This window comes from Budorcas taxicolor, chromosome 2 (genome assembly GCF_023091745.1).
Source record: "Budorcas taxicolor isolate Tak-1 chromosome 2, Takin1.1, whole genome shotgun sequence".
Classification (NCBI taxonomy): Eukaryota; Metazoa; Chordata; class Mammalia; order Artiodactyla; family Bovidae; genus Budorcas; species Budorcas taxicolor.
In genome coordinates this window covers 72,193,714-72,221,666 of record NC_068911.1, presented here as the reverse complement: position 1 = coordinate 72,221,666, position 27,953 = coordinate 72,193,714, and the positions used below count along the sequence as shown (strand labels likewise).

Below are 27,953 nucleotides of genomic sequence, written 5' to 3'. Positions count from 1 at the left end.
TGCGATTCATTTGTAGAGGGTCCCGCAGCCTGGCCTGAATGTCCACAGTAGGCAAGTGACTTATACAGACCCACCAAAGCGGAGAAAATTCCCAAAAGGATGTCTTGGGAAAGTTCACTTTCACAGCATCAACATGTATCATCTTTCCTGGGAAGCTGACCAGTCAGGTCAAAGTCCTACCACCAAAAACGATGACCGTGGGATACACAGGCACCACACATACCAAGACGAAGGCAGGGGAGCCCTCGTCCTCTGCCCCCCAGTCCTCCCCAACGCTCCCGAAAGAGGGTGAGCAAAAACAAGGGCCAACTCAGCTTAAAAGACACAAGCATACTGACAGAAACTTCTCATCGTGAGCCTGGAAGGCCCGAGACAAAATCAAGAGGTGTCACCTTTCTGCAGAGGTAATTCCACACACAGGGAGCAGGCAGGAGCAGAGGACAGACTTCTCCTCCCCCGCCAACCCCCCCAAAAGTAAAATAAGTAAAACCAGATCCCAGAAGGTCCAAAAGGGAGGTGGGAAAGCCTGAACTGGACACTCGCAGAACAGTCAAAAGACTGATGTCCATTCAGCCTCTCAGCAAATAACCACTGACTCCTGCCAAGTGGCAAGAACCCTGTTGAATGTTACTCAGGATATAAAACCTGGGACAAGCATGTTTCCTCTTCTCAAGGATTTGAAAGTTACCAGAGCAAATAAACTTTATGCCCACACAGCTGCATTACCCAGTTGTAGGTGATGTTCCCTAAGAACTGAACAAATCAAGAGTTTGGGATAGGCATTTGGGTTGAAACCTAAATGACGCATGTAACTTATATAGCAGAAAAAAAAAAGGGAGATAGAGAGACTAGCACTCTAGAAAGTAGCCAAAGGTGCAATGAAGGCAAAAAGGTGGGATGAACCATTTATTTTCAGGAAGCAAAAAATACAACAGGTGAAAAGTAATGAAAGGAAAAAAACAAGGATGAAATACTGAAACAAGTCACTAGCAGGGCTGGAAGTAAGACAAGAGATATATCAGGGCAACTGACATGCCCTTCTGTGATCACTGACTGCCCTACCTTCAAAGTGAAATCAAACAGCGCGGCATAAAATGTGGGATGATGACAGCTTTTGTCTGTTCCTTTTCTATCAAGTACTATTTGTTTAGGAGAGAAGAGGTATCCAATTAGTCTAAGAGATGAGCAATGATCCCAGATATCCCAGAAGGTAACACCAGTCCTTGGCAGTGGGGGCGGGGGGGGGGTGCCCTATTGCCTTAGCCAGGCAAATCCCAATTCTCTTATGACTTATGTGGTACTTGAGCTTCCCTGGTGGCTCAGACAGTAAAGAATCTGCCTGCAAAGGGGGAGATCTGGGTTGGGAAGGTCTCCTGGAGAAGGAAATGGCTACCCATTCTAGTATTCTTGCCTGGAGAATCCCATAGACAGAGGAGCCTGGCAGGCTACATTCCATGGGGTTGCAAAGTTGGACACAACCGAGCGACTAACTATAGCACTTTGGTAGACCAAACATGTCTCTTTATGTCCAGTAAGTGAAAAAAAAGTTTTTTCAAAATTTTAAATGTGTTGAGATCTTTTCACGTACACTTAACTCTCAATTTGTTGCTTCCCTGGTGGCTTAGATGGTAAAGCGTCTGCCTGCAATGCAGGAGACCCAGGTTCGATCCCTGGGTCAGGAAGATCCCCTGGAGAATATGGCAACCCACTCCAGTATTCTTGGCTGGAAAATCCCGTGGATGGAGGAGCCTGGCAGGCTACAGTCCATGGGGTCGCAAAGAGTCAGACACGACTGAGCGACTTCACTTTCTCAATTTGTTGGTCAGCTGCCTTGCAAAGTACAATAAGTCCCCTACATACAAATGAGATCAGTTCTAAGAGCATGTTCGGAAGTCCAACAAAGTTAGCTAGGTACCCAACTAACACAATCGACTATATGGTATGTAATAGGTTTATAATACTTTTCACCCAAATAATACATAAAAACAAACACAAAAAATAAATATTCTTCATCTGACAGTACAGTACCTCAAAAAGGACAATACTGCAGCAGCTGACACACAAGGGTTGACACTGAGTGAGCAGGAAAGAAGAGTCACTGCCTGGAGGAGGGGGAGGAGATGGTAGAGCTGAAGGACCTTCAGCAGGAGGAGGTGGAGGGCAGGCAGCAGTCATACTTAGCCTGGTGTTGCTGGAACGTATATTCGCATCTTTCAAAGTTCTCAACTTGAAGGTTCACACGCAGGGGACTTACTGTGTAGCTTAGCCATGACTAGGAGGCCTTCCACTGCACACTGAGACGGCCCGTGGCCCTGTCCCTTCCTTCCTGGGGAGGGGAGGGCTTTTCCTACAGCTCCTTTTACTTCCCTCCCTCTCACATCACAGAGTTGTTTGTAGGCCTCCGTCCTTCCACTGTCCAAACCTAATGTCTGTCAGAAAGATGCCCTCAGCTACAGAAGAAAACTTATCTAGCCCACCCCTCATCTTTTCTCTGAGTGGTCTGTAGCAAGCTAGCACTCCCCTCTCAATGCAAAAACTCTGGTCTCTCAATTGCTTTCCTAGCAATCTTGGCACTACCTAAAGATGCAGCCTTAGGAACATAAGCAGCCATTTCCTAGAGTCGACCTTTAAACTGATGAGACTTCACAGCGAGCCCTCCGGACTCTCACTTACTTTGCTGTCATGATGGAGGAGAAGTCAAGTTTCCTTAACCTGCTTTCCTTGCTTTCATCTAGTATTTTACATACCGATTGCTAATTCTGATTGACTTGTTTCTTTAAACTTTATCATGTAAGCATGATGTGCTTATCTTATTGTGCAATGCACCTCAGAACATGCTGGCATGCCACGGAGGGCTCACAAAGAAAAGAAATGAAGTCTTCGTTTCCTTGCGCACTTGAACAGTTGTGACAATCGATGATTCTCTTTGTTAACAGGTTTCACTGTGGGAAAAAGGAATGGGATGAAACGCAACAGCTCAATTAGCAACGGCGATAGATGCCAAAGAAAGCGTCTCCGCAGAGCCGTGACAGTGGCGCAGCTGGCTTACCAGGTGAGAATTCTGGGACGAAGAGGTAAAGCCACGCCAAGCTGCACCACAGCGATGGTTAAGAGTATGGACTTCGAGGGAAGAGAAACTAAATCTGTCCTTGGCAAATCTGTGTAATCGTAAGCTTTGGTTTCCTCATTGGCTTGATATGTGCACTAAAGAAAATATGCATGCAAAGTCCTGGGCAGAGTGGCTACTAACACAGCACTGATGAAGTGCCGATGACCAGCAACGTGGATTCAGAGCTTTTCCCCTCAGAGATGACACAGATAGGCAATGCCACGGGAGACATCGCAGTCACGCAAGGCATTTCTACTGCATCAAGAAAAACAGCCCATCAGATGAAAGCCAGTATTTCTAGGGAAAGTGCTGGTTCTAAACTCGTCTCCACTAAATGCTTTAGTTTCTTTCAGATTTTTTTTTTAAGAAACAAACTTTTTATTTAAATTGTCAAAGATAATATAATTGTAGTTGTGGGCAACGGAGGGAATTAAGACAATACACCCTGCCTCACTCACCAAATAGCGCCTCCAATTATACCTAGGCTACAGAGAAGAGGTTGTATTTTTAAATGAAGGACAAACCTACATACAAAAATATTTTTCCAGTACAAAGTTAAAATCTTTGACTTCAAATGCTGATCTAGGAGACAGAGGCAGAAATAATGGTTCCTTCTGCTTCCCAAATCCATTTCTTTTGTACTGAAATTATTTGTTGAGTTGGTTAAATCATAATGAACTGCGGTTGATTTCGGAGAAAAGGGAACATGTGAGCAGGATGATGATAAGTAGAAAAATTCCACTACAACCAGGATATCTTTGTTTAAAGGCACAAGTTGATTAAATTCACATCCTGTGGTCGTTTGTTAAATTTTCAGAACAACGGTAAATGTAGTTACTGAGAAAACAGAAAAACCATTGTTCCTTTTCATTAGTTCTCGTCCTTGTCAAAAGTTTAAACACTGATTGCCTCAAAGTCTACAGCTTATAGTCAAGATAAAAGCATGATGTTAATACATGCCCATCAAAAAGCTAAACAGAGATTCATACATACACATACTTACCTATGCAAATATTCAACTAATGTTAGCATTTAAACCATGCTTGTACAGACAATACTAAACTTCAGAAGTTGTCTTTATGAAGAGAATTACCAAGTTTCATCAAAATATTAGCTCTATCTCTCACCACAATTCCGCCTTGGAACAAACTTTACAACACACAGTGGATGGCGGGAATGTCACAAGTTGGAGTTGCAATCCTTTCCTTTAGAATTCTAACAATAACGATATGATACGCGGGCGCAGAGACAGGACTTTGGAGAAAAGGTGATCAGCACTGAATCTTAGTTACACAGCTCCGCTAGAGAATGACCTCACTGGGATGTAATCGGTTCCGTTTTCTCCTGGAGACTTTCTAAGTTCCTTCAAGGTCAACCCTCAAAGGGAGCTCCTCTTTATATTACCAAGATGTAGCAATGCCTGGCACACACCTGAGCTGAGCGAACACCAAATAAATAGACTGAGGATAATCAACCCACCCTCTGATCAAGTAAAAGCAGGGAGGTGTATAAATTCTGACCTTTGGCCAGCTCACATTAGCTCAGGTCTTTTTCTACCGAACAGACTCATTCCCACCCTCTTCTCTGGATCCTGAGAACCATCATCCCACTTTCCACAACACATGAAGAACAATCTTCTTAACCCATAACGCCTCTGACCACCAGGCAAGAGATTCCAGGATATTATAGGCGTATTTAAAAAGTAGGATATCTGTACAGGTTAGTTTTCTTTTAAACATTTAATAGTCTGCTGTTTTGGCTGAATTTTTTAGCCTGGTTTCAATGTTGGGAAGTACATGAGCAAAGCTCTATAATTTTCTCTCTTCTATAATGAAAGGTCTTTTGAGTCCACTGACAGAATTCTGCGTTCTCTACGGCTGTCAACATTTCAGCATTAATGTTAGTAACTTTCTTAAACCTCCCAGACCCCCATCATTGATTTAGGTAGATGACAGGCCATGAGAATTGCTGCTTTATGCAGATAGTCACTGACTGAATTTGGGGGCACTTTGTATGACAAAGAAAGAAATCTATTAAAACATTTGAGTAGTAAATATATGAAACAGCGATTACTAAAATAAAAGGCTTGGAGATAAAATCACGTGATCTATTTTAATGAGTATTAAAGTTTACTGAATGGCAGTGGATTTTCTAAGTCATTGGATACTCAATTATCCATACCAATGGAAGGGTAACTGGTATGGAAAATACAAATAATATTGTTGTATACCTGAAACTAATACAACAGTGTAAAGCAAGTATACTCCAATAAAAAGTTTTTCTAAAAAAAGAAAATATAAATAATAAAAACAGTCTTCACATACTGACAACTTTCTATGTCAAACAGGGGTAACTGAAGCTGCCTCACTGCGCTAATGTGAAGATTACATGGACTAACTATGAAAAGTATTTAACTCAGGGGTTGACATAATAGCTCCTCAGTGCTGTTACTATTATAATCACCTTTATCATTATATTACTCATTATGCATTCTTATTGTTGTTGTGGTTTAGTTGCTCAGGAGTATCTGACTCTTTCACGACCCCATGGACTGTAGCCCACCAGGCTTCTCTGTCCATGGGATTTCCCAGGCAAGAATACAGGAATGGGCTGCCATTTCCATCTTCATGGGATCTTCCCAACCCAGGGACTGAACCAGCGTGTCTGGCATTGCAAGTGGATTCTTCACCATTCAACCACCTGGGAAGCCTCATTAGGCATTATATTATCCTGCAAAGCCAATATGATGGTCCTGATTTGGATGATGAAACACTGGGAAGCTCAATAAGGCCCAGGTACTGGCTTGCAGTCTCAAACTTGGTAAATGATGCCAATGAGATCCAGGCCAAGTTGGTGTAATGTGCGAGTTCTAGCTCTAATGTCATGTGATGCTGCTTCTAACGTAGGGACCTTTCTTCTGGAAGTTAACTCCTTGTCCCCATAGCTTGAAAATCCTAAAGGCAGACGACACAACAAAAGCTGAGGAGGCAAAAGGAACCCTGGAAAGGGCAGGGACTTTGCAACCAGATGCCACTGGGTTCAGATCCAGTGGTGAGATCTTCAAAAGGTGATGCGATCAACCAAGCCTCTGCTTCCTAATTTGTAAAGCTGGGATAATCATACCAACCCTGGCAGGAATAAGCTAGGGATACGATATAAAGCATGTGAAGTACTTGGTCCTGTCCTCAGCACACAAGGGGTGCTCCACAGATTGGTATCAAAATCATCCCATTGACTTGAATCACTTTTACAAGTACTTAAGTCTTCATGGTATAGAGAAAATTTTTAAATCTCCCAGAATTTCAATTTTCAACATTTTTTTCCAAACATAACTGTATCTCATGGAGTATAAAATAAAATGCTCCCTCAAGACGCAAGTAACTTTTATTACCCCTAATTTTTCTTTGGTCATATGTAATTTTTGTTATTTTACACACATATAAAGAAAGAAAATGATACAGTCACCTATTCTATACATAACTGTATTTATGCCAAGCTTTGGTGCTTCCGAAGGAGAATGAAAAGAATGTAATAAAAAACTAAACCAAAATAGAAAAGAGTGGGAAATTCTTAAAACACACACAAAAAATCCATTTTCCTAGAGCACTATCTTGCTGCAAAGTAACTGATGAAAGGGCCTCTGCACATACACTACATACATGAGCATCAAGAAAATAAACAAACAATGGGACATGTCAACAAAAGGAAAGATGGCTAAACTTTTTTTTTAAATCCAGTAATCAGATGAACAGTCAAACATAATAAAACATGTAGGAAAATCCACTTTATTGTTTCACAAAATGAAAACCCAAAGAAAGCACATTTATAAATGTACTCTAAGCCAGGTACTCGGTTATTTCCAGCTCCCCACCAAAGCAATCAAATACAGATTAGCATGCCTATCAGCTAAGACCAGGCTGTCAAAATGCAAGCTTTAAGTTACACATGGCCTTACCAGAAAGTATTTAAAAGATTTGTCTCCTAAATAATAAAGAGTATTGCACAGACTATAATAAAAGTTTAATTTTGCTTATGTGCTAAAAGGCATTTTTAAAAGCAGATTAAAACACAGAATTCAAGACCACCAGAAGAAACATCCCCAAATGAAAGAAAACCACTTGGCTGTCTTTTCCAAAGGCAAACATGTTGTTCGTCTTTCTCGGAGCCAACAAAAATTCCTACAAAATGATAATCAAACAGGAGCTTAAGTGCTGCTTTGCAAATCGGATTATATTTCAAGTGGTCTGGGGGCAAACTAAGATGGCATTTTATGAGCATGGTTCTGATTTTTAAAGGTAACAGGGAAACTGCTCTTCGAGGACTGGGAGACCTGGGCACCAAATTAAGGACTCGGGCATTCAACGGTTACTGAAATGTTCAGCCTGCCAGCCTTTACTTGAAAGAGAAAGAAACTGGGGTCGAGGAGGGAAGAAAACAAGGAAAAGAGGGTGTGGGTAGATACATAATAATGACTCTTAGGAAGGAGACAGAGCAGCTTAGAGAAACCTTCCAGAACTATTAATAACTGGTCACCTCTGAAACACTGGAGCACCAAACACACTCTTCCCGATGTGTGCAGAAAAGATACAGTTAAAATGAAACTATTCACATAGGAAAATGAGCTATTCCAGGAGTTTCAGGTTCCAGGTATATTTTTCATAACTTCACCATCATTACATAAACAGGATGAACTATTTCACAGCACTTTCGAGTTGGCAGAAAAGGCAAGACCATATCTCATGATCCACACATCAATTATTTCAGAACTGAAGACAATTTACAACTAAGACATGGCAGAAACTTTCCCAACTTACGTTCCATATGGCAAAAGGAAGGCTGCATCCCAGGGAAGTATTTACTGACTTAAATGAATAAACTGCTTTTAAAGCACACCGTAAAGTATATATTTTGTAACTACAACAAAAAAGTGCATTACTCAGGATTACATTCTAGACTGGTTACTTACCTAGGAGTAATGTTACGAAGGTTCCAGCCACATCCAAGTTTTCTTCCCAGGAGGGAGCTCGGGATGCTACACCCTTACCTGAGGAGGGCGCCTGAGTTTAAGGCAGCAGTTTATAGGCTGGGAGATGCCCTATGCAGCCACTAGGTAAAATCTGGATTCTCAACCTTTGGGATTAAAATTGACAAGCAGAGAATCCGGCAGTTAGTAGCCAAAGCTATGGCCAAAGAGGAAAAGACAAGCTGAAAGAGCCATAAGGGTTATTATGAATGAGCCAAAATCCTGAGTCAGCAGAAGAGAGGAGCAGGTTGTTTTAGTTGCTAAGTCACGTCTCACTCTTTGTGACCCTGGGGACTGCAGTCCACCTGGCTCTTCTGCCCATGGGATTCTTGTCCAGGCAAGAATACTGGAGTGGGTTGCCGTTTCCTTCTCCAGGGGATCTTCCTGATCCAGGGATTAAACCTTCATCTCTAGCATTGGCAGGCATATTCTTTACCACTGAGCCACCTGGGAAGCCCAGAGGAACAGGTAAACACAAGCAAAAGCACAAGCTTATTGACGGGCTACGTCACACCAAGGTTAGAGGATCTGGAATTGGGGAATCCCAAATTCCTGCTGCTAAGGTCTTGTCCACTTCCAGGGTTCATGAGAACACGCTTGACTGCAATCCCCAAAGACCTAGAGGCTCAGTTTTTGCTGGGCAAAACCTGGGATGATGGATGAAACTCCTATCTCCCCATTCCCATATCTACTTTATAAAGAATGCCCTGTAATGTGGGGGTAATTTTAATGAGTCCCCAGTCCTTCTAACCAAAAGGGTATATTAATCAATTTAGTTACACTATATAGCCCAGACTTTTTACCAATTCTGAAATTCTTACCATAAATTTGTCCATAGTAACACACTTCACAACATCTCACTTTTTTAGTTAATAAAGTGGAGCAACTTTGATTTCTTAAACTTGGGTGATAACTTTCCTCTTTTCAACCCATCACTACCCACCCCTCCATCCACCGTTTTCCCCTCCAGGTCTTAGATATTGCAGGTCTCAGTCAAGTAGGAAATAAGGCAAGATGCTCCTGCTGCTGCTGCTAAGTCGCTTCAGTCGTGTCCAACTCTGTGCGACCCCATAGACGGCAGCCCACCAGGCTCCCCCGTCCCTGGGATTCTCCAGGCAAGAACACTGGAGTGGGTTGCCATTTCCTTCTCCAATGCATGAAAGTGAAGAGTGAAAGTGAAGTCGCTCAGTCGTGTCCGACTCCTAGCGACCCCATGGACTGCAGCCTACCAGGTTCCTCTGTCCATGGGATTTTCCAGGCAAGAGTACTGGAGTGGGTTGCCATTGCCTTCTGGGTCTAACATTCTTTTATCTTTAAGACCAGAAATAGAAGCAACTAAGAGGGTAGTTAACTAACATAACCAGTGCAGAAAATTTTCATGGTATCTATCAGAAGTACAAATGCAATGCCCCAGGTCCCTGCAGGCCCACTTCTGGATCTCCATCTACAGAAATATGGACCCCTGGAGACAGCCAATGAGTCAACTGCTAAAGGACTGGTTAAGTAAAGTACATCCACGTAACAGAAATGGACCCCAAACAGAAATAAATTGGCATGTTTTAAAGGGAAGTGGATCTGTAAGAGATGACCTAGAATGAAAGCTGTGAATATTTATAATATTTTACTACAAATACATATAAAAATACATGCAAGTAAAATATAGATGTAATATATACTATTTGCAGAAGTAAAGTCTGTAAGTTGTAGAATATGATGCCCAGTTACCACATTTCATGTATAATATTTACACTTGAGGAAAAACATCGATGTGTATATTTATACACAGGAAAACAATGTGGAAGGATACACATCACACTGACCATACAGGCTATGGCTGGGAAAGGAAATTGAGGGCTGTTATTTTTCACCAGCTTGATACCTAAGTTTTTTTTATATCTTTGTAATTTTAAAACTCTTTTTTGTTTGTTAATTGTTTATTTATTGAGAGACTATTTCTCACCCCAGATAGTCATAGTTTCATAGTTCAGGAACACAGGAAAGTGACAAACTTCCAAGGAACTCAACCCAAAAAATTTTTTATATTCCAAATCACTTTGCACTCTGAAAGATACCAGCCTTCCTCATCTCCTCAGAATCTTTCATGGAATCATAATTTCTGTAGAAGTCTGCATATGCCTTCTTTCTTTTTTCAGCCACAGCAAATTTATAGAAAGCTGCAAACCCCAGGGAGACCATGAATGCTCCAACAATAAGAAATCGCAGACGTTTGGCCAGGAGGCCACGCATCTGAGGTTTTGCCAAAGCAGTGGACCTGGCAGTTTTTCTTCTCGACGGCTCAACCGCGACGTCCTTTCAGGCTGATGGAGAAATGGACGGCATTCCTGCAGCGCCTTAAAACTCTTTAAAACAAAATAAACACTAGTCGTGCCAATGGGGATTTCATCCTCTTGTTCAAAATGCTATGAAATCCAGACTTAAAAGACCAAAACACTCAACCTTCAGATCATTAAATTCCTAGAGATTCATTTCTCCCATATATCCCTGAAATCAAAAACCTAGTTCTACAAAAAGATATTTAACCAATCTAGAAAATTCTCACTGCCAGTTCAAGGGTTGATATGAAAGGTCAGTGTGAAATCTCAAAATCATTACTGTGCTCAAACACACCCACAAACAGGAAAGTTACTTACTCATAACTTCCCTCTGTCCCAGAACTCTCTGTAAAATGTTTTCACTTTCCATCAGACAAGTAACAGATACCAGAATAAGGTGATCCATAACACCCAGAGGACAAAACGCAAAGCAGAACAGATACTTCTAAGACATAAACTGACACAGACGTTAAGGTTAGATTGTAAATGCATTCCGAGAATACGTGAGAAAAACACACGTTTTCTGTCCAGTAATCATCAAGTATGTCTGACTCTTGTGCACACACGTGTGCTCTGCCATGCCCAACTCTTTGTGACCCCATGAACTGTCGCCCGCCAGGCTCCTCTGTCCATAGAATTTCCCAGGCAAGAATACTAGAGTGGGTTGCCATTTCCTTCTCCGGGGGATCTTCCTGACCCAGGGATCAAACCCACGTCTCCTGCACTGGCAGGCGGATTCTTTACCACTGAGCCACCTGGGAAGCCCCAGAGTTTCACATTTGTCTCTCAGTATGTACCAAATCACACATGTGAAACAAATCACATTTGCCAAGCAGGTATTAATCTAAGACTAGTTTATTTTTCTTTCTCCAAACAAACTAAATGTGAAAGTACTGGGAATGCTAAAATGTATTAATTTCCAAAAACATCAATTTATGCTTTTTATCTACAGTCCTGTCCCATTTAAACTTACACTCCTATGGCAAAATTCAAACAGCATCTACTCCTGGGCCATTATGTAATCGGTGATTTTTTTCCCCTTCTCACCCACTTGTATTATCCAAACTTTCTATAATGACCATCTATTATTACTTACATGATATTTGGGCACTTTAAAATAAATAAAATTGGAGGTTTGTTGTTGTTGTTTTGTAACTCAGAGGTCTAGGTAATATCCTCTTCTAATGAGAAATGGGTGTGAGCCAGCCACATTTCCACATATCTTATCCATGTACAGATCTGTTGCCCCTCTGGAATGAACAGCAAGCCACTTAACATTTAAATACGTAAAAAGATAACACCAGCCCTCTTTCCACATCTAAAAGCATATAATATCTTATGACAAGGGCTGTTACCAGAAGACTTTTCAATTTAATAAATGGTATACATGCATACCTCCCATCCTTCTCTGATTTCTATTAGTATATGATAAACTAAAGAAAGTGGGCAAATTCTGTTGATAACTATTAATGGGTTTCTAATATTTTTACCCTAATAGGCTGGCAATTCTTTTTTGAAAACTGACTTATAAAACAGGGAGTACAATATCACTGGATTGACTTCAAAGTAAAGAAACTTTCACGATTGTCTAGGCAACAATCTACCTTTACACGGAGTGATACAGAGAAAACGTTATTTTTAGAGCTGTGACAGACCTACTTCACTGACTTCTACGTGGCAGGAGAAATAATTACATATGCATGCAAACAATCTATATTTTTAATGTGGTGCTGTTGAATTTTAAGAAGGTCAGTCTGGAATAAAACACCTGAAGGCTAAAAAAGGATCAGCATCACACACGTGTGCAGACACACACACACACACACACACGTACACGTACTTAACCCTCTGCCCTTCAAATGTTACATTAGAATAGGTATGTTTAGATTTCTTAGCAAGTTATACATTTCTAAAGCCACTCTTCTTGCCAAAATGAATTTGATTGGATGCTTCACACAACACATTAGCTTATGAAACCCGTAGTCAACCACACTATAACCACCAGGGGGAAGGTAGTCAGGTAATTAGCTCCCCAATCACAAGTAAAAAAACGAATGTTCAGTGATTGACAAAGACTGTGCATTCATCACCCTTGAGCTAAATAAAGCTGTTGTGGTAGAGAATTTACAAAAGATGGCAATAAGAATTCCTCCCATCTCCGTACACATGTTCCTTTTGCCATGTGACTTAACCATTCTTCCCAGCAAGCGGGAAGACCAACTCCCCTCTGGCCTGAGTCTGAGCTAGCCCTGGGATGTGCTCTGACCAACTGAAAGAGGCACATGACGCTTCATGACCACTAAGCCTACGCCTCAAGAGCCCCTGCAGCTCCACTCCAGCAATTCTGGGAAGCTACAGCAGCCAAGGGATGAAATACAGGTGGACTTCCTTGAGAAGGACTCAACGGAAAGAGAGGGCCAGCCACCCACTGGCACCAACCACAACACACACAATGAGGCCGTCTTAAAATAGGTAGCCCCAGACCAGCTGGCCACGGGCTATCCCTAGGTGAGACCAGCAGAAGGGCCCAGTGGAGCCCAAATGGCCAAGGCATGGAATTGCAAGCAAATAGAAAGATCATTATTTTAAGACACACCTGGAGAGCCTTTCTGATGGTCAGAGATACCCTGGAAGGCAGAGCTTCAGATGAGGTGCCCAGCCCAGCAAGACACATCCACTGACACTTTCTGGAGAAAGTGACATTGTCCCCACTTGCCTTGGTCCCTTGTGGAACCCCTGTGACCTTGAACAGTCCCCTGCGCTCTTACTCTCCATTTAATCCCCTCCTGCCTGGGTCTGAGGTCTTTCGCTGCCTTGTGCTAGTCTTTGCCTTCCAATGATGCCGTCTTGCCTCTGGCTTTACAGAATTGGATTTGGAATCTCACAACCCACCCGCCTCCCCACTCTATGACGCATCCTCTCAGGCCCTCAGCTTTTGCCATGGCTACTCCTGCCTCTAGACAAACAGCTCATTGTAATGGCAAACCACAGTCCTGGGTAATCTCATTATTTCCATGAAGTAGTGGTACAGAATCTATTAAAAAATAATAGTAAACAAAACGGCCTTTAAACAACTAAAAGCACTGTGAAGGCTAGAGTCATTTTGTGAGGTTAAGTAACGATTCTGATCAAGCTGCAACTGCTAAACACAGCCTGGGAAAGACCTTAAGAGCAAGTTAATGCCACATCAGAAAATCAGTGTTCTTTCTTCACTTGAGGCCTGATGGAAATGGGCAATTCTAAAATTTAAAATAAAAGATGGCCATAAACAAAAAGTGGACCCCATCCCACTATGTCCCCTTGAAGGAAACAATACTTTTTGTGTATATCAGTTTTGATACAATTAATTTTAAAGTTGGTCAGACCTCATAAATATCACCTTTTCACATTTCTGTCACTCCTTTAAGTATAATAGCTCCAAGAGAATATTTCATTTTTAAACAGCTACATACAGCTGAAAACAATGTCTTTTTTTTTTTTTTTGCCAAGACACACAGTGTATAGGATCTTCCCAATCAGGGGCTGAACGTGGGCCATAGCAGTGAAAATGCAGAGTCCCAACCACGAGGCTACCAGGGAACTCCCAACAATGTCACTCTTAATACAAGAGCCTAAATGGACCATCCTCTCTAAGCGAGGCCAAAAAAGCGCCGACTGCAACTTCTCCCTATCCCAGTGACTGCACGGCAGTTGCCCTCTTTGCCTTTAAAGACTACTTAAGCAAATATATAAGCTACAAAGCTGCCTATTTGTCTATTTCTAGAGGGCTCTAAAGTGTAGGATGTAAAATTATAGCCTTTAAAAAGCCTTGCTGCTTCTATGGAAACAACTGGGAAGATGGCTACAGATGAACTAAGAGGTTCCTTCTCTCTCCGCCCCAGAGACTGTCACTTTTTAAACAACCAAAGAGCATTTATCTTAGAAAAGATAAACAATTTAGTCCTGATCTTGACTTTAAAAAAAAATCTGTGCCAAAAAGATCACTATTCTTAAATTTGCCCGAATGATCAAAATTTGAAAATACACAGAGACACTTCCCCTCCTTCTATTTCAGCCAGCCATATGCCCAGGAAAGGCGCCACATTAAAAATGTTTCCACAACAACCCTTGCTGAAGGTCAGGCACTGGATTTAGGACTCCAGAAACTGGAAAGGGCATCTACAAGGAAAGAAATAAAAAAGGATTACATAGTAAAACATTCTCTGTGATTGGCCCAGTCACCCTAGGGACACTAAACGTGATAAAGTACAAACCGTTCCTGAACTGCCCCAAATTAAACCCAGTTAATCTCCCTACACAGATACTTTTTTCACCCCTCAGTCATTAATTCCCTCTCCTAATAAAGCAGGTGTCCTACCCAAACAGTTGTGATTGAGTTTGAATTTCTATTAAGGTTCTGACTTCAATACTGGATGTTTTATTAGCTTTGTGGTATAAAACTTAGACGAAACCATTAAATCCTTTAATTACTCAACTACCAAAATGTTTTAAAGCCAAGGGGAAAAAAAGGACTATGATTCAGACTCACCATTTAAGTGACTAAAACTGATATAGCTATCATTTTTTGTAAGTGGAGTTAACTTCACAACATCTTTGTTAATTTCACCAAAAAAAACCCAAAAACTATTTACTCAGTTCTTTCTTACTTCATTATCTAAAAGAAGATAAACTGAAGTGATTCTGTCTACTGCATTCAACCCCAAGACTCTGAAGAGATCTCTTGAGGAAATGTAACATTTTGATACTTCTAAAAATACTGGATTTCATTTGGGAGGATTCTGTGTTTATAGTAATCACAAGAACATCCTAAAAGAGTTAAGTGGGTGAGATAAAATTCAAACTTCAAAACTATCTTCCTATGTCAATGGGGGTATCTGCTCCACCACACACAAAAAAGAGTAACTGTTGTTCTGAAATAACAATCAGTTAGCTTTCTAATAGAGCATATAGTCAAAAAAAAAAATATTTTAACTGAGGTTAGCATTGTCTGTCTCCTTTCGTACTTCTAAGTCAATGGCAATGCTTTGTGTGCTAGCAGGAGGTGGCCTCAGAATATTTACAGCCAACATAATAATATTTAGTCAGGTTTTGAACATTTCTGAGAAATTACCATCCAGCACCGTCCAGTAAAACTTTTTGTGGTCATGGAAATAGTCTGTATCTGCACAATCCAAAAGGTACTTTACTGGATTTGTTTAGTGGCTAAGTCGAGCCTGACACTTTGAGACCCCATGGACTATAGCCCGCCAGGCTCTTCTGTCCATGGATTTTCCAGGCAAGAATACTGGAGTGGATTGCCATTTCCTTCTCCAGGGGATCTTCCTGACTCAGGGATCAAACCTGCATCTCCAGCCTTGGCAGGTAGGTTCTTTACCACTGAGCCACCTGGGAAGCCCACTTCACTGGACTGTGCAGGTTTTATAGACCTGAAAGGAAATGAATAAAATACAGTTCCTCCGCTGCACTAGTCACAGTTGGCTACTGATTATAATGTGGCTAGTGTCACTAAAGAACTGTATTTTACTTTATTTTTAAAGCAGTTTTAGGGTCACAGCAAAATTGAGAGGAAGGCAGAATTTTCCCCATATACCCCCTGTCCCTTCTTCTACGTGCACAGCGCCCCCCATTATCAACATCCCCCGACCGAGTGGTACATTTGCTACAACTGATGAACTTACATTAATACATTCTTATCATTCAAAGCCCACAGTTTACATTAGGGCTCACTCTCTTTGCTATACATTTTATCAGTTCAGTTACTCAGTCATGTCCGACTCTTTGTGACCCCATGAATCGCAGCACGCCAGGCCTCCCTGTCCATCACCAACTCCCAGAGTTCAACCAAACCCATGTCCATTGAGTCTGTGATGCCATCCAGCCATCTCATCCTCTGTCGTCCCTTTCTCCACCTGCCCCCAATCCCTCCCAGCATCAGGGTCTTTTCCAATGAGTCAACTCTTCACATGAGGTGGCCAAAGTACTGCAGTTACAGCTTTAGCATCAGTCCTTCAAATGAACACCCAGGACTGATCTCCTTTAGGATGGACTGGTTGGATCTCCTTGCAGTCCAAGGGACTCTCAAGAGTCTTCTCCAACACCACAGTTCAAAAGCATCAATTCTTCGGCGCTCAGCACATCCTCTGTGCTCAGCCTCTTCATCCCTTGCCACCCAGAAAATTTATTTAATTTTAATTATTCAAATTGAAATAGCCACATGTGGCTAGTGGTTACCACAGTGGATGGCTCCAAACTAGACACTGCTGGGAATGCTGTTGCTGCTCTCATTGTGATACAGTTATCAGCCTGGCAGCAGGGACCTGGCTTTAGCACAGAAGCTCTGCTCCAGCGAATGATCAGCCCTGAAGGATCAATACATCTACTTGCTGCTCCTTAATCTCTTATTTGCCAACATATACAGACATACACACTCTCACACCTTTCCATGTTACTAACAGGTTCTAACCAAGCATTAAAAATATAATCTATTCCAAGAACCCAGGCAAAAGATGATGGTTGAAATGAAACTATTTTATGTTTATATATCACCTTCATTTACATGTTAAATAAATATGCCCTGGTGAAGAAAGAAATACATATAGAGATCATTTGATCCCCTCTAATGCAACACATAAGATTTTTACTATAACATGTATATGGTAAATATATTCCCAGATAAATTATATATATATACTTTATTAAAACAGTAGGTATAAAATTCAGAGTCAGTAATATCTCCCACCAATGAAGAATCACCATGATGTTTAAGTGGAAGAAAACACTGAACTGAATAGGAAGAAATGGCCTGAGATTCTAAGGACTTCTGGACCACAGGCAAATTACTTTAAGGCAGGCTACAAGAATCTTCACTTGTAGAAACAAAGGAACAGGAATGAACTTTCTCTCCAGTTTCCTCCAAAATTAAATTTCATTATTCCCCGGTATTCTTATGTGGTATTCTTAGGAAACGACCTTAAAAAACCAGCACTGACCTAGCAGAAGATGAGATGGTTGGATGGCATCATCAATTCAATGGACATGAGTTTGAGCAAACTCCGGGAGACAGTGAAGGACAGGGAAGCCTGGCGTGCTGCAGTCCACGGGGTCACAAAGAGTCGGACACACTGAGCGACTCAACAACAATCCACCTATGGTTTCTTCCCTGGAGCACTCTCTTCCTCTTCTGCTTTGAGTCAGCCCATAACTGAGAAAGGTGACAGCGACAGCGACAGTTTCACAGGAAGAAAGAAAGGAAAGGGAGGGAGGGAGGGAAGAAGGAAGGACAGACCAAATAATTCAAAGTAAAATGTCAACGACACAAGGCAGACCAAAGGCACCAATCCCTACGTTTAATCCTTTTCAACCCCCAAACAAAACAGAGCAGCAAAGAACATAATTGGGATGCCCCTTATCACAAACCCTGCTACAAACTAATGCTACCTGTTCAAAAGAGATCATAAATCTTCTAGGATGTCAACCATCAATAGAGTCGTTGTGAGAAGTCTCAGGATCGTCACAGGCCACTGGCTTCTCAAATACTCCCCCAGTGAAGGTCTATCATTCACATGAGAGAAAGCCATCAATGTCTACTCATCATACTAGTTCTTCTGGTAAAGTAGTGACTTCACGTTGGAAACCTGAGCTCCACAAATGTCACCAAAACACACATCTTCACCTAAGGGAAGAACTGAATGAACAGCCTCAGGACTCAGCCTCTGACTTACACTAAATACCACTTCCTTGGAAGAAGTCTGAAAATAAAATCTTAAAAAATGATGTTTAAAGTTCTACCTTAAAAAGATGTTTTCCCATGTATCAAAATAAGCAATTAGCTTAAAAGATCGATTCATCTAATCCCTCAGTGTCCAAGAGTTTATTCCCAAACAACTGTTCACCAAATGAGAAGAAATGGGAAACACATCAGCATTTACTCACATCAGATTCCCAAAGTGTTTCTCTAAATCAATTCTGAACTACAGGCATGCCAGCCCATTCTCTAAAGGACTGCTGCTTCTCCTCTGTTTCCCAGTTAACCCAAATCTAAAATGCCTTTTTAATTACTATACTGAATTCTTCCTTAGTAGCCTGAACTGCAATGAACAGCACACTTGGAAAAAGAAACACCTGAAGCACTCGAATCACTTCAGCCATCCTGGAGCTGTCTGGGGATAATTTAAACAAAACTGTCCTGGAGGAAAATGTAAAGCTTCACTTGATTACGTAGAGAGTTTCATTTAATGGGGAAAAAAATAACTTTCCCAAAAATACACCACAGAGGAATTATAACACATATTAGATTGCTTTTGGCTTACAAGACCTACTTCTATAGTCTCAGCATGTACCACACCAATCCTATCATCCCCCAGTCCCTTGTCTAAAAAATACAATCCCTGACTTCGTGACAACCTTTGAAAACCACCTGTCCTGATCAGTCTGCTGCGGTGTTTCACCTGTATCCCTCATCTTCAACAGTCCTGATTTCTACACAGCAAAAAGCCCCACAGAGCTTCAAGGCTGGGTTATATATAACTACACAAACAGCCAGAGGTCACGGGTACACTCAAGAAAGGAAAGTTTGAGAGGAGAGATGTGCCAGGGCTTCCCCACCCTGCTCTGCAATGCCCGAGTTTTAAAAAAAGAGGCGGGCACCATTACTGCTCTCAGGATCCTTTAATCCAGACAGGCCACCTCGCAGAACGATGACCTCAGGAAAGCCAGGCCCCTGCCTGCCTACCTGCCCAGCACAGGCAGGTGCAAGTACTCAAAGTGCTTACTCTTGATCTGGGAGGATTAACGAGCTAATTTCTCCAGAGCCGTTTAAGCTGACTGGCCCAAACACAACGAAATGAGCATCCTCATTAACCATAGGCAAGATTAAATCTTCAGGATCCAAGGAGGCAAATACTCAGAAGTGAGGTGATGTTCCTCTTCCAAGGTGGGGGGCAGGGAGTGTTGATCCCTAAAATTTAGTTTCACCAAGAAAACATTTATCAAATCTTTAGTGGGAGGTATGGGGAATAGAGGCCAAAGACCTGTCGTCAAGGAGGAGTGACATCTAGTGCCAGGATGGGCAAGGAGGCAATAAGCAGCAAGGGTATAAGGACCACCAGGGATGAAAGGGCCAAGAGAGGAGGCAGAGAGGAAGGAGATTTGGGGCCAGAGGACTGTTTCTGTGCAGAGAAACCATTTATTCCAGGTCTTAATGGGGAGACTGGATCCGGGTGGGTTCCGTTTATGAACGTGCATCAGGCTATACATTTATGACCTGTACTCTTCTGTGTGCCTATCATACTTCAATAAAGGTAACGCTTAAAAGGGGAGACAGAGTTCTCTGTTAAATACATGAGAATGGAAGAGAGGTGGAATGGTGCTGCAGGCAGAGAGAAAACTTGCCTAGAAGGGGCTGGGAAAGCAGGAAGCATTTCAGCAGCTGCAAAACGCTCCCCCTGGCTGGGAGTCCGTCCTGAGAACTGCAATGACAAGGGTGGGGGGCACTGAATGGAAGACAAAAGACAATTCTAGAAGGCCTTAAACACCTGCTCGGAGTTCATCCTGACCATCATGGAAGAGCCACTTTTAAAAAGGTCTGAGTCTGGTGGTAACTGATAAAAATCTGGGTATCACTTTGGTAGCAATGCTTACTAGAGCTGGAAGCAAGGCTGCAGACAAGAAACGTGGTTATGAAGAGATTACAGTCACTCAAGAAGAACTGAGAGAGGCCTGAACTAAACCAACGATGACCAGGAGGAAGAATGAGGGAAACCTCAAAGACAGGATCCAAAATGCTGAACACCAATCAGATGCGGGAGATGGAGGAAGCCAGGAAAGGGTGGGATGAGCAGCACGTTTCTGCTTCATACTCGAGGGTCTTCAGGAAGATGGAGAATGGAGAAGGGACAGGATTAGGACTGAAGCAAAGGTGGAGGGACAGTGAGTTTCACTGTATGAGGTTCTGTGAAGTATCTACAAAAAGATGTTTGAAAGGGAGCTCTCACACCAGTCCAAAGACCAGGCAGGCCCTGGGCATTTTAGGCTGTGGTTGAAGCCTCAGAGCCACAGAGAAGTGGATCCTGGAACAGGCACAGCCAGGGAAGCAGGAGGAGAAATGGTAGGTGGCGTCAACTCCTGCAGAGAGAGGAAGAGAGGGAAGCCCTGCGGCGTCACTGGTTGCAGTCACAGAAGGCCACAGTGATCATGGAGATTTCAACTTTGGCTTCTTAGCAAGGAGGTAGAGGCTAGATATAAGCAAGCAGTGGAAGGGAGGTTCTCCACTGGGAAGGGAAGGAGAGAGAGAAGGCAGGTGCTAGAGGAAGGAGTAGTGCGAGTGTCCTGTTTTGTCCTCCTTTGCTGTGAAACTGTTAAGACGGAGACTTGAGAGTATTTATAAGTGGCGGGAAGGGCAGCGAGGCAAGGAAGGAGACAGGGGAGCCACAGTGATGACCTGACCTGCAGACAAATGCCCTCTGCCTTGCTGGGGCACACAGGGACGATTTCTTTGAGTCAGCAGCATTTCCTGCCAGCGCGGCAGCCTCCAGAGGTGGGGGAAAAGTGCAGTCTGAGCAGGTTGCTCATGAAGCTCTTTGAGTCGGGCCTTTCCTCCAATCTTCCCGCAGGATGCCCTTAACACTTGTCAAAGAGCCATCTGGCACCCGAAGCCCTGAGCTGTCCGATTCCACAGGTCTCTGCAGCTTCCTCCCCGCAGGGCCCTCGGGCTCCCCAGCCAGCCGCCCACCGGAAAAGCCAACTCTCCTGGGCAGAGACACTCCAAGATGCTCCAGAGTCTGGGCAGGATTCTCTCCCGGTAACGCGGATCTGATCAGCCGGCGCAGCCTGCAACAGTTGCGGGCTCAGGGTCCCGGAAAGCTCGCCCTGAGCCAGGCACTGCTCTAAGTGCTCCACAGTCTCCCTTTTCCCGCAAACCCTACTGTTACCATCTCCAGGTCCTGAATGAGGATACCAAGTGCAGACACCTCTAAGCAACTTGGCTTAAGATCACACGGCCAGCAACTGCCATCGCCCGTCCATGAAACAGACCAGACCGCCTGACTCGAGAGCCCACCACATTTCAAGTTACTCTCCAACACCACCAAAAATGTGGTACACAATAGACTATGACAGATGGAAGGAAATTCATGTTACTGGTCACAAATCAAATGCATAAATAAAGCAAATACTATGGAAATTCTACCACGAGTTTCTCTTAACCTAGAAATTTTTCGTACATGCTAGTTTGAACAGCACGTTTAAAAGCATTTCTGCTGTCAATGTAATTAGCACCGCTGAAATGTACACTTAGAAAATGGTAAATCTCATGTTACGTATATTTCATCACAATAATGAAAAAACACGAGTTCTATATGCATTATTCTCCTTACCAAGAAGAAAAAAAAGTGACATGATATGAAAATCAAAACCCCTGCACGAAGCTAAGCATCTCAGGACTCTTTTAGTTAAAAAAAAAAAAAAAATTTTAACAACTGACAGCAGTGGCAAAGCAGCCTGGTGTATAGGTCTGGGAGATCAGAATGCGGGCACTCAGTGCTCCATGCCTCTGAGGTCCCCGGCAAACAAGTGGGACCCAGTGTAGCTCCACCGTCCTCATGATGCTTCGGACACCTATAAAACCAGTTCTAAACTCTAAACCATCAAGCTCCACAGAACTTCCGAGAGCACGGAGCAGGATTGCTCTTGGCTGCTGCTGCTTAAAGACCTGGCCAGTTGCCTGTTACCTGAACCTGGGGGAAACGCACTGGAATGGTTAAACAAAGCCCCTGGGAGAGAAAGAAACCAGAGTACTGGAGAAGCCCTCTGTCAAGCTACAGTTAGGAGACTAGAAACCAAATTCTTTTTGTTGACGAGGACCAGAAATGAAGGAGGTGGCCCTTGCGGATGATTCCAAGTGACTGTCTAGGATGAAAGTGAAGCAATGCTTAGAAATAAGGTGCAAAACTACAGAAAGTCTCATACTGCAAAAAAAGCTAAGAAAAATCAAACATGTTCTGAGGCCTAAGTCTATTTAGTGTTTTTCACAGGAAAACCAACCAAGATACCAGCCTCTGCTGAAATTATCTGAGTCAAATACAGAAACTGATACTGTATTGACTACAACTTTTTGACAGGAAAGTTCCTTGAGGTTTGTTCAATCGATTAAGGATACCCAAGTCAACATTTTCATGATTCATCTTTTGTTCTTTGTTTAGCAAACTGAAGTGATAATATTAATACCACCAACAAATAAACTAATTTTTCAACTGGCATATCTTTGGGTGCCCCATATACTTCTAAAGAAAGAATGTGGGGAGAGTGAGATGGGGGTAGTGGGGGTGGTAAGGAACAAAGACTAATGAGGCTGAAGGGTATTAAACAGGCTAGAACACCTTCCAAGAGCAGTTACTTCTCTATAGGAGACTGAAATATTTGAAATCTACTAATACTGATGGCTAAAACGAGGAATTTAATCATTTTACAACATAGTTAACCTCTCCCTATAAACCTCTCTCCAACAGATTTTGCATCATTTCCAGGTTGCCCATAACCTTTTGAACCAGATTACCATTACAAATTCTCCACTGATCTTTTATCACGCAAGAATGAAATAACAAAGAGAAAAGTTTATTTTTAGACTTGCAAAATCCTGTGTTTATTCTTCTAAAACAGAAATCAAACAACTGAACCTGCTTTGTTTGGATTTCAGTAAACCTCGTCTCTCCTAATCTTGAGGCCCCAGCCTCTGCCAGAAGGAAAAGAAGAAAAAGAGCTCCATGCCACGCTGGAAGGTTAAAACACCTGGCCTCGCCGGGCCTTCTGCTCAGGCACATCTGAGCCTCCTGCTGGCCACGGTTCACACTGCCGGGGTCCCATCATATGACACCTGCCTTGTGGCCCCAAGAGGCCAAGGCTGTCCACCCGCGTTCACACTGAAACTGGCTCCATGTTTGAACTACAAACTTCTGCGTGTAATGTTTAAGCAGAAGTGCTTAACCGCAAGTTCACCCATTACTTAACTAGCATTAAACAGTAAATGGAAATGGGTGTGTAATTCCCTACAACATTAAGCCCCTGGAAAACCCTACTCCAATGTGACTTTTCAATCACACGGCCACCACACAGACAGCCTCTTTTAAATATGAGATAATTTTAAATGTAGGAAAACCCTTCCTGCAGTGTGAATATACAAAAATCAGCATAGAAGTAATAAACAGGCATTTCTGCTGGCAAATTCCTCAGGTAAATTTTTTTTTAATGAAACTGACCAACCGTAATTAACAATGCTGCTACTGCAAGCAGAAAGAAGCCCTGAAATCAATCCTGTCTCTTTAATTAAACTAAGATTTTATTCATTTCAGTTCATAAAACTGGTCAACTCAAACACTGCTTTCAAAAGACAAGCATATTGTCTTCCATACTGCAAACTTGCATATTGACCCTAATAATTGACAAAATAAGCATAGAAATTGATTGTAAGTAAATACTGGTCCTAGGCCCTATGGAAACATGTGGCAGGTTACCATCAATTAAGTTTTATGGACCATCCCTATGTATTGGAGTCAGAGGGATAAATAAGACCCTAACGGAGTTCACAGCTGACAAGGAAAAGCAGCAATGGAAATAATCAAGCAACTTATAAACTTATTCAGACTTTAAAATTCAGTTCAGATGTCTTCTGCAGAATACTCTGCTTCCTTAATTTCTCCAAGCAAGCAGTTAGTCCCTCCTTTATGCTCTACCAGTACTCACTCAAGACATCCTATAGAATCAGTTACTTAAACTTGGGAAGCCCTGAGGGCAAGGGCCATTTTATACATTTCTAAATGCAAAAACCTAGCACAATGCTTGGGAAAGAGTAGGCCTTTAGATTTTGTTGCGCAAATAAAAACTATGGGATTACATGCTGTGAGCCATATTAAAAAAGGAACAGAAAAAGCCACCATACTTTGCCTTGGAAGAAGCAGAAGGCGTCTCAAGAACATTCATTGCAAGCTGAGTGAGATTAACTACAAAGATGGGCACTTAGAGAAGAGCCTGTGAAAGACAGCAAGGAATGGAAGGCCAGGTGTACCCCAGGATAGCTGACTAATTCAGTGTGCAATCAGTGCAACCAGAATACCTGTGGGGGCAAGTAGGTTGAGAGCAGACAGTAAAACTGGGAAGATGAAGGGGCTTAGCTAGCAGGTGAAAGGAGTTTTCACTGAACAGGCTTTAAAAAACCCCTTGAAGATACATAATTCATGCAGTGACAGGAAGACATATTAGGAGAGTCTTTGGCAAAAAGTTACAAAAGGCATGGGTTTTCGAAGAATTTTGCTTTCATATCCTAGGTTACTGTTCTGCCCGTCATTGGTCTATTTATTTCAATCTATGCTATGTTCCATTCCTACAGCAGCAGGCAATAAAGGGTAAACACCTAATGAAATTCTTATTACCGGTTTTAATTTTTTAAAGAAAGGGAGGGAGGGCCACATTCTTTATAATGAAAAGAAGGGGAAAAAGTTTAAAATAAATATCCTGAATTCCTTTCTCATCATGTACTTAAACATCAAGATATGAGAAGGCAGCATCCCATCCCACCGCCAATAATGAGGGCCCACTTTATCTGGAGGGTGCCCTAACTGGGTTTCACAAGCCTCTCAGACGAGATGATCCAACAACGGTCAACACAAATCTGGTCCTTCACGTGCTTGGCCCAGGGAAAAGTAACGGCGGCTTCCTGCCATTCGACTTTGCCAGGTTTTTTAAAATCTAAGATAAGGGGATATTGGTGAGCCAACTAGAAGGCACCAACAGGCAAGCAGCAAGTCATCGAGAGCCTCGGCTTTCACTCATGCAGTTCGGCCCTGGACCAGAGGGGAAGCATCGGCCCAGCACAGGGCAGGAGGCCAGGGCGCCTTCTTTCTCCGGGCGACCGGGCTGGGCAGCAGGAGGCGCGCCCGGGCACCGAGAGGCGGGTACCCGGGCGCGCCGGGCGGCGCGGAAAGCCAGGCTGCAAGGCGGGCGTGGAGCTGGGGCTGTCAGGAAGGGAGGCCAGCATCCTCCCTGGCCTCAGGAAAGAACCTGGGCCCCTGGAACTCCTACGTAGCCCGGTTACCCATGGCGAGAGGTTGCTGATGGGAAGCTGGGGTGCGGAGCTAGAGAGCAGAGGCGCGGCTGCGCCGGTTAAGTCCCCCAGGACTCGCGGCCCCCCGGCGCGGCGCGGGGGCGCTGGAAGACCAGGGCGGCGCCCCCGCAACCCCACCCCGACCGCGGCTGCCTGCTCGCGCGGCCACCGACCACAGGCTGCGGGCCCGGCACGCGGGAGGAGGGAGATGCGGCGGCGTTGCCGGGTCCCCAGTTCCGCCGCCCCAGCGATCGGGGAGATAAAAGTTTGCAGCATGCGGCTCGTCTGCAGTGCGAGTCACATCCGCCGCGCCACCTCCTGCAGCACCCGCGCTCACCGAACGAATGAAAAAAAAAAAAAAACTGTTGAAGCCGGTAGGCCCAGAAGCCGACCGCTCTGCCTCCAGGGCGTGCATGCAGACAAGCCCAGCATCCCGCGTCGCCTGCCGCGCCTCCCGCCCGGCCTGGACCGGCCCCGCCGCGCCCGCCGCACTGACCGATAACCTCCTGCAGCTCGTACGCGTCCCTGCAGATGGGCCAGCCGATCGACTGCGCGGCCGGAGCCGTGGCCACGGGAGCCACCGGAGCCGGCGCTGCTGTCGCTGTCGCCGGGGCCGCCGCTGTCACCGGGGCCGCCTGCTGGGGCTGCTGGACGTGCACGGGCGAGCCGCTCGGCTCCGCCATGATGCTGCCGGAGGAGATCGGGAGGACGCGCTAGCCGGCGGACGACCTTCCACTTGAAACTTCCCTTCCTCGCCACCGACACCTCTCGGCCGGCGCACGCCCTCCGCGCCCGCCGCCGCCGCCGCCGCCGGAGCCAGCCACGAGGGGAGGGAGCGAGGGAGGCCGAGCCGGGCGGAGGGAGGAGGCAGCGCCGGCGGAGGCGGGGAGGGGAGGAGGCGGCCCGGTCGCCGCGCTCGCCGCGCGTCCCGAGCCTCGCGCGCGCAGTTCTCTGCCTCCGCGAGGGGAACCGCCGCCCCGCCGCCCCCTCCCGCTTCTCTCGCTGCCGGGAAGTTTCCACCCGAGGGGAGTGGGGCCGGGTTGGGCTGGCGTTCGGGACCCGCGCCCCTCGCCCCCTCACTCCCTGCTTTCCCTGAGCCTTCGCCCCAGACAATCGGGCTCTCCGGAAGATGTCCCTTGGGGACCCCGAGGGCGGGGTCGTTGAACCACCGCCAGGTTCTCAGATTCAGAAAGTCTCCCCAAGTAAGAGAACCTGAAGTTCATTTACAAGTTAGCGAGTGAGCCACCTACACGCCGGCCGTTTGTAGGGCGCCGGTTAAAAAATAACCCGAGTTGTAACTTTCCGGCGCCCTACCTGCCAATAACCCTCTCCCCCACCTTGCCTAATCTAATCGCAGACCTTCTGGTTTTTTTCTTAGTGAAACGTGATGCCTTAGGTCTCTGGCTGTTCATAGACTTCATTAGTTCCAAGCCACTTGGATCCCAGGGAGGTGTTGTAAGGGCCTAAAAAGTTAGATTTTTCTAAGTGTAAGAGATTTGAACTCTAAATCTCAAATTTTAGACCCTTAATAACAAAGCCACGCTAACCCGATAGGTCAAGAGATAGCAGGCATTTCTTTTACAGAGCATAACTGGGTGTCAAATAATGTACCGCACCACAAGCTGCGTTGAAAACTTAATTAATTGTTGCTTTCTCAACGCTCCTAAAATTACCTCATCCTTAAAACTGCTCTGGTATAACCATAGGTCTTCCTAATTATAGGTGTCATATTTAACACTGAGTGTTCTCTGTGTTTCCCCTGGTAGAGATGACCACGATTGCACCATCCTTTTCTTAAGCTGAAACTGTGCAGTGACCCAATGGTCATAATGATCATTGGGCCAAAATTATCGTGTGCAGTTGTCATGATGAGGACTATTGGATAAGAAAAATGAGCATTTTTTTTTTAAGAAAAAAGAGATCGTGATACTTTGTCTCCTCTGTTTACATATAAAAATCTCCTTAAAACTTTTTAAAAGATAATTCAGATGAAACCCAGAAATTCATTTGGAGAAATGTTACAAGTTCTAATCAAAATATTGATGGAAACTGAACGTGAGTATGGTTAGTGTCTCACAGCATGATACAACAGTTGGGGTAAAGGAGAGTCGGTGCTTTGGTCTACTCACAGAACTCTATGCTGAACAAAGAAGCTGTACATTGTTTTATGAAGGGATGTTCTTAAACGGTGTGTTGATTTTAATGTCTGTCAGGAAACAGACAACTTCATGAACTAAATTCTAGCCTTTGATGTTTTAAACAGGGGAATAAGAGGGAACTGGAATGCTCTAACTGGTCACCTCTTCAAGTGCTGTTCCCTACCCGAAGAAACTTTTAAGGACTGTTTTTAAGGGAAAAGAAAAATGTTTAAGTGAATATGAATTGCATTTTATCATA

General features: G+C 43.9%; 1 protein-coding gene and 1 non-coding gene across 2 annotated transcripts in view; one reads left to right on the top strand and one right to left on the bottom strand.

Annotated features, from left to right (window-relative positions):
* The window catches only part of STK39 (serine/threonine kinase 39), a 315,633-nt gene extending 289,394 nt beyond the window's left edge, over positions 1 to 26,239 (bottom strand). The window contains exon 1 of the mRNA XM_052663494.1: positions 26,053 to 26,239. Coding sequence (XP_052519454.1) covers positions 26,053 to 26,239 — 187 coding nt within the window. The remainder of the gene's footprint in view (positions 1 to 26,052) is intronic.
* Positions 1,611 to 1,683, top strand: TRNAC-GCA (transfer RNA cysteine (anticodon GCA)). Its single transcript has one exon. It is a non-coding gene; the product is annotated as a tRNA-Cys (tRNA).
* Positions 26,240 to 27,953: the final 1,714 nt, after the last annotated feature.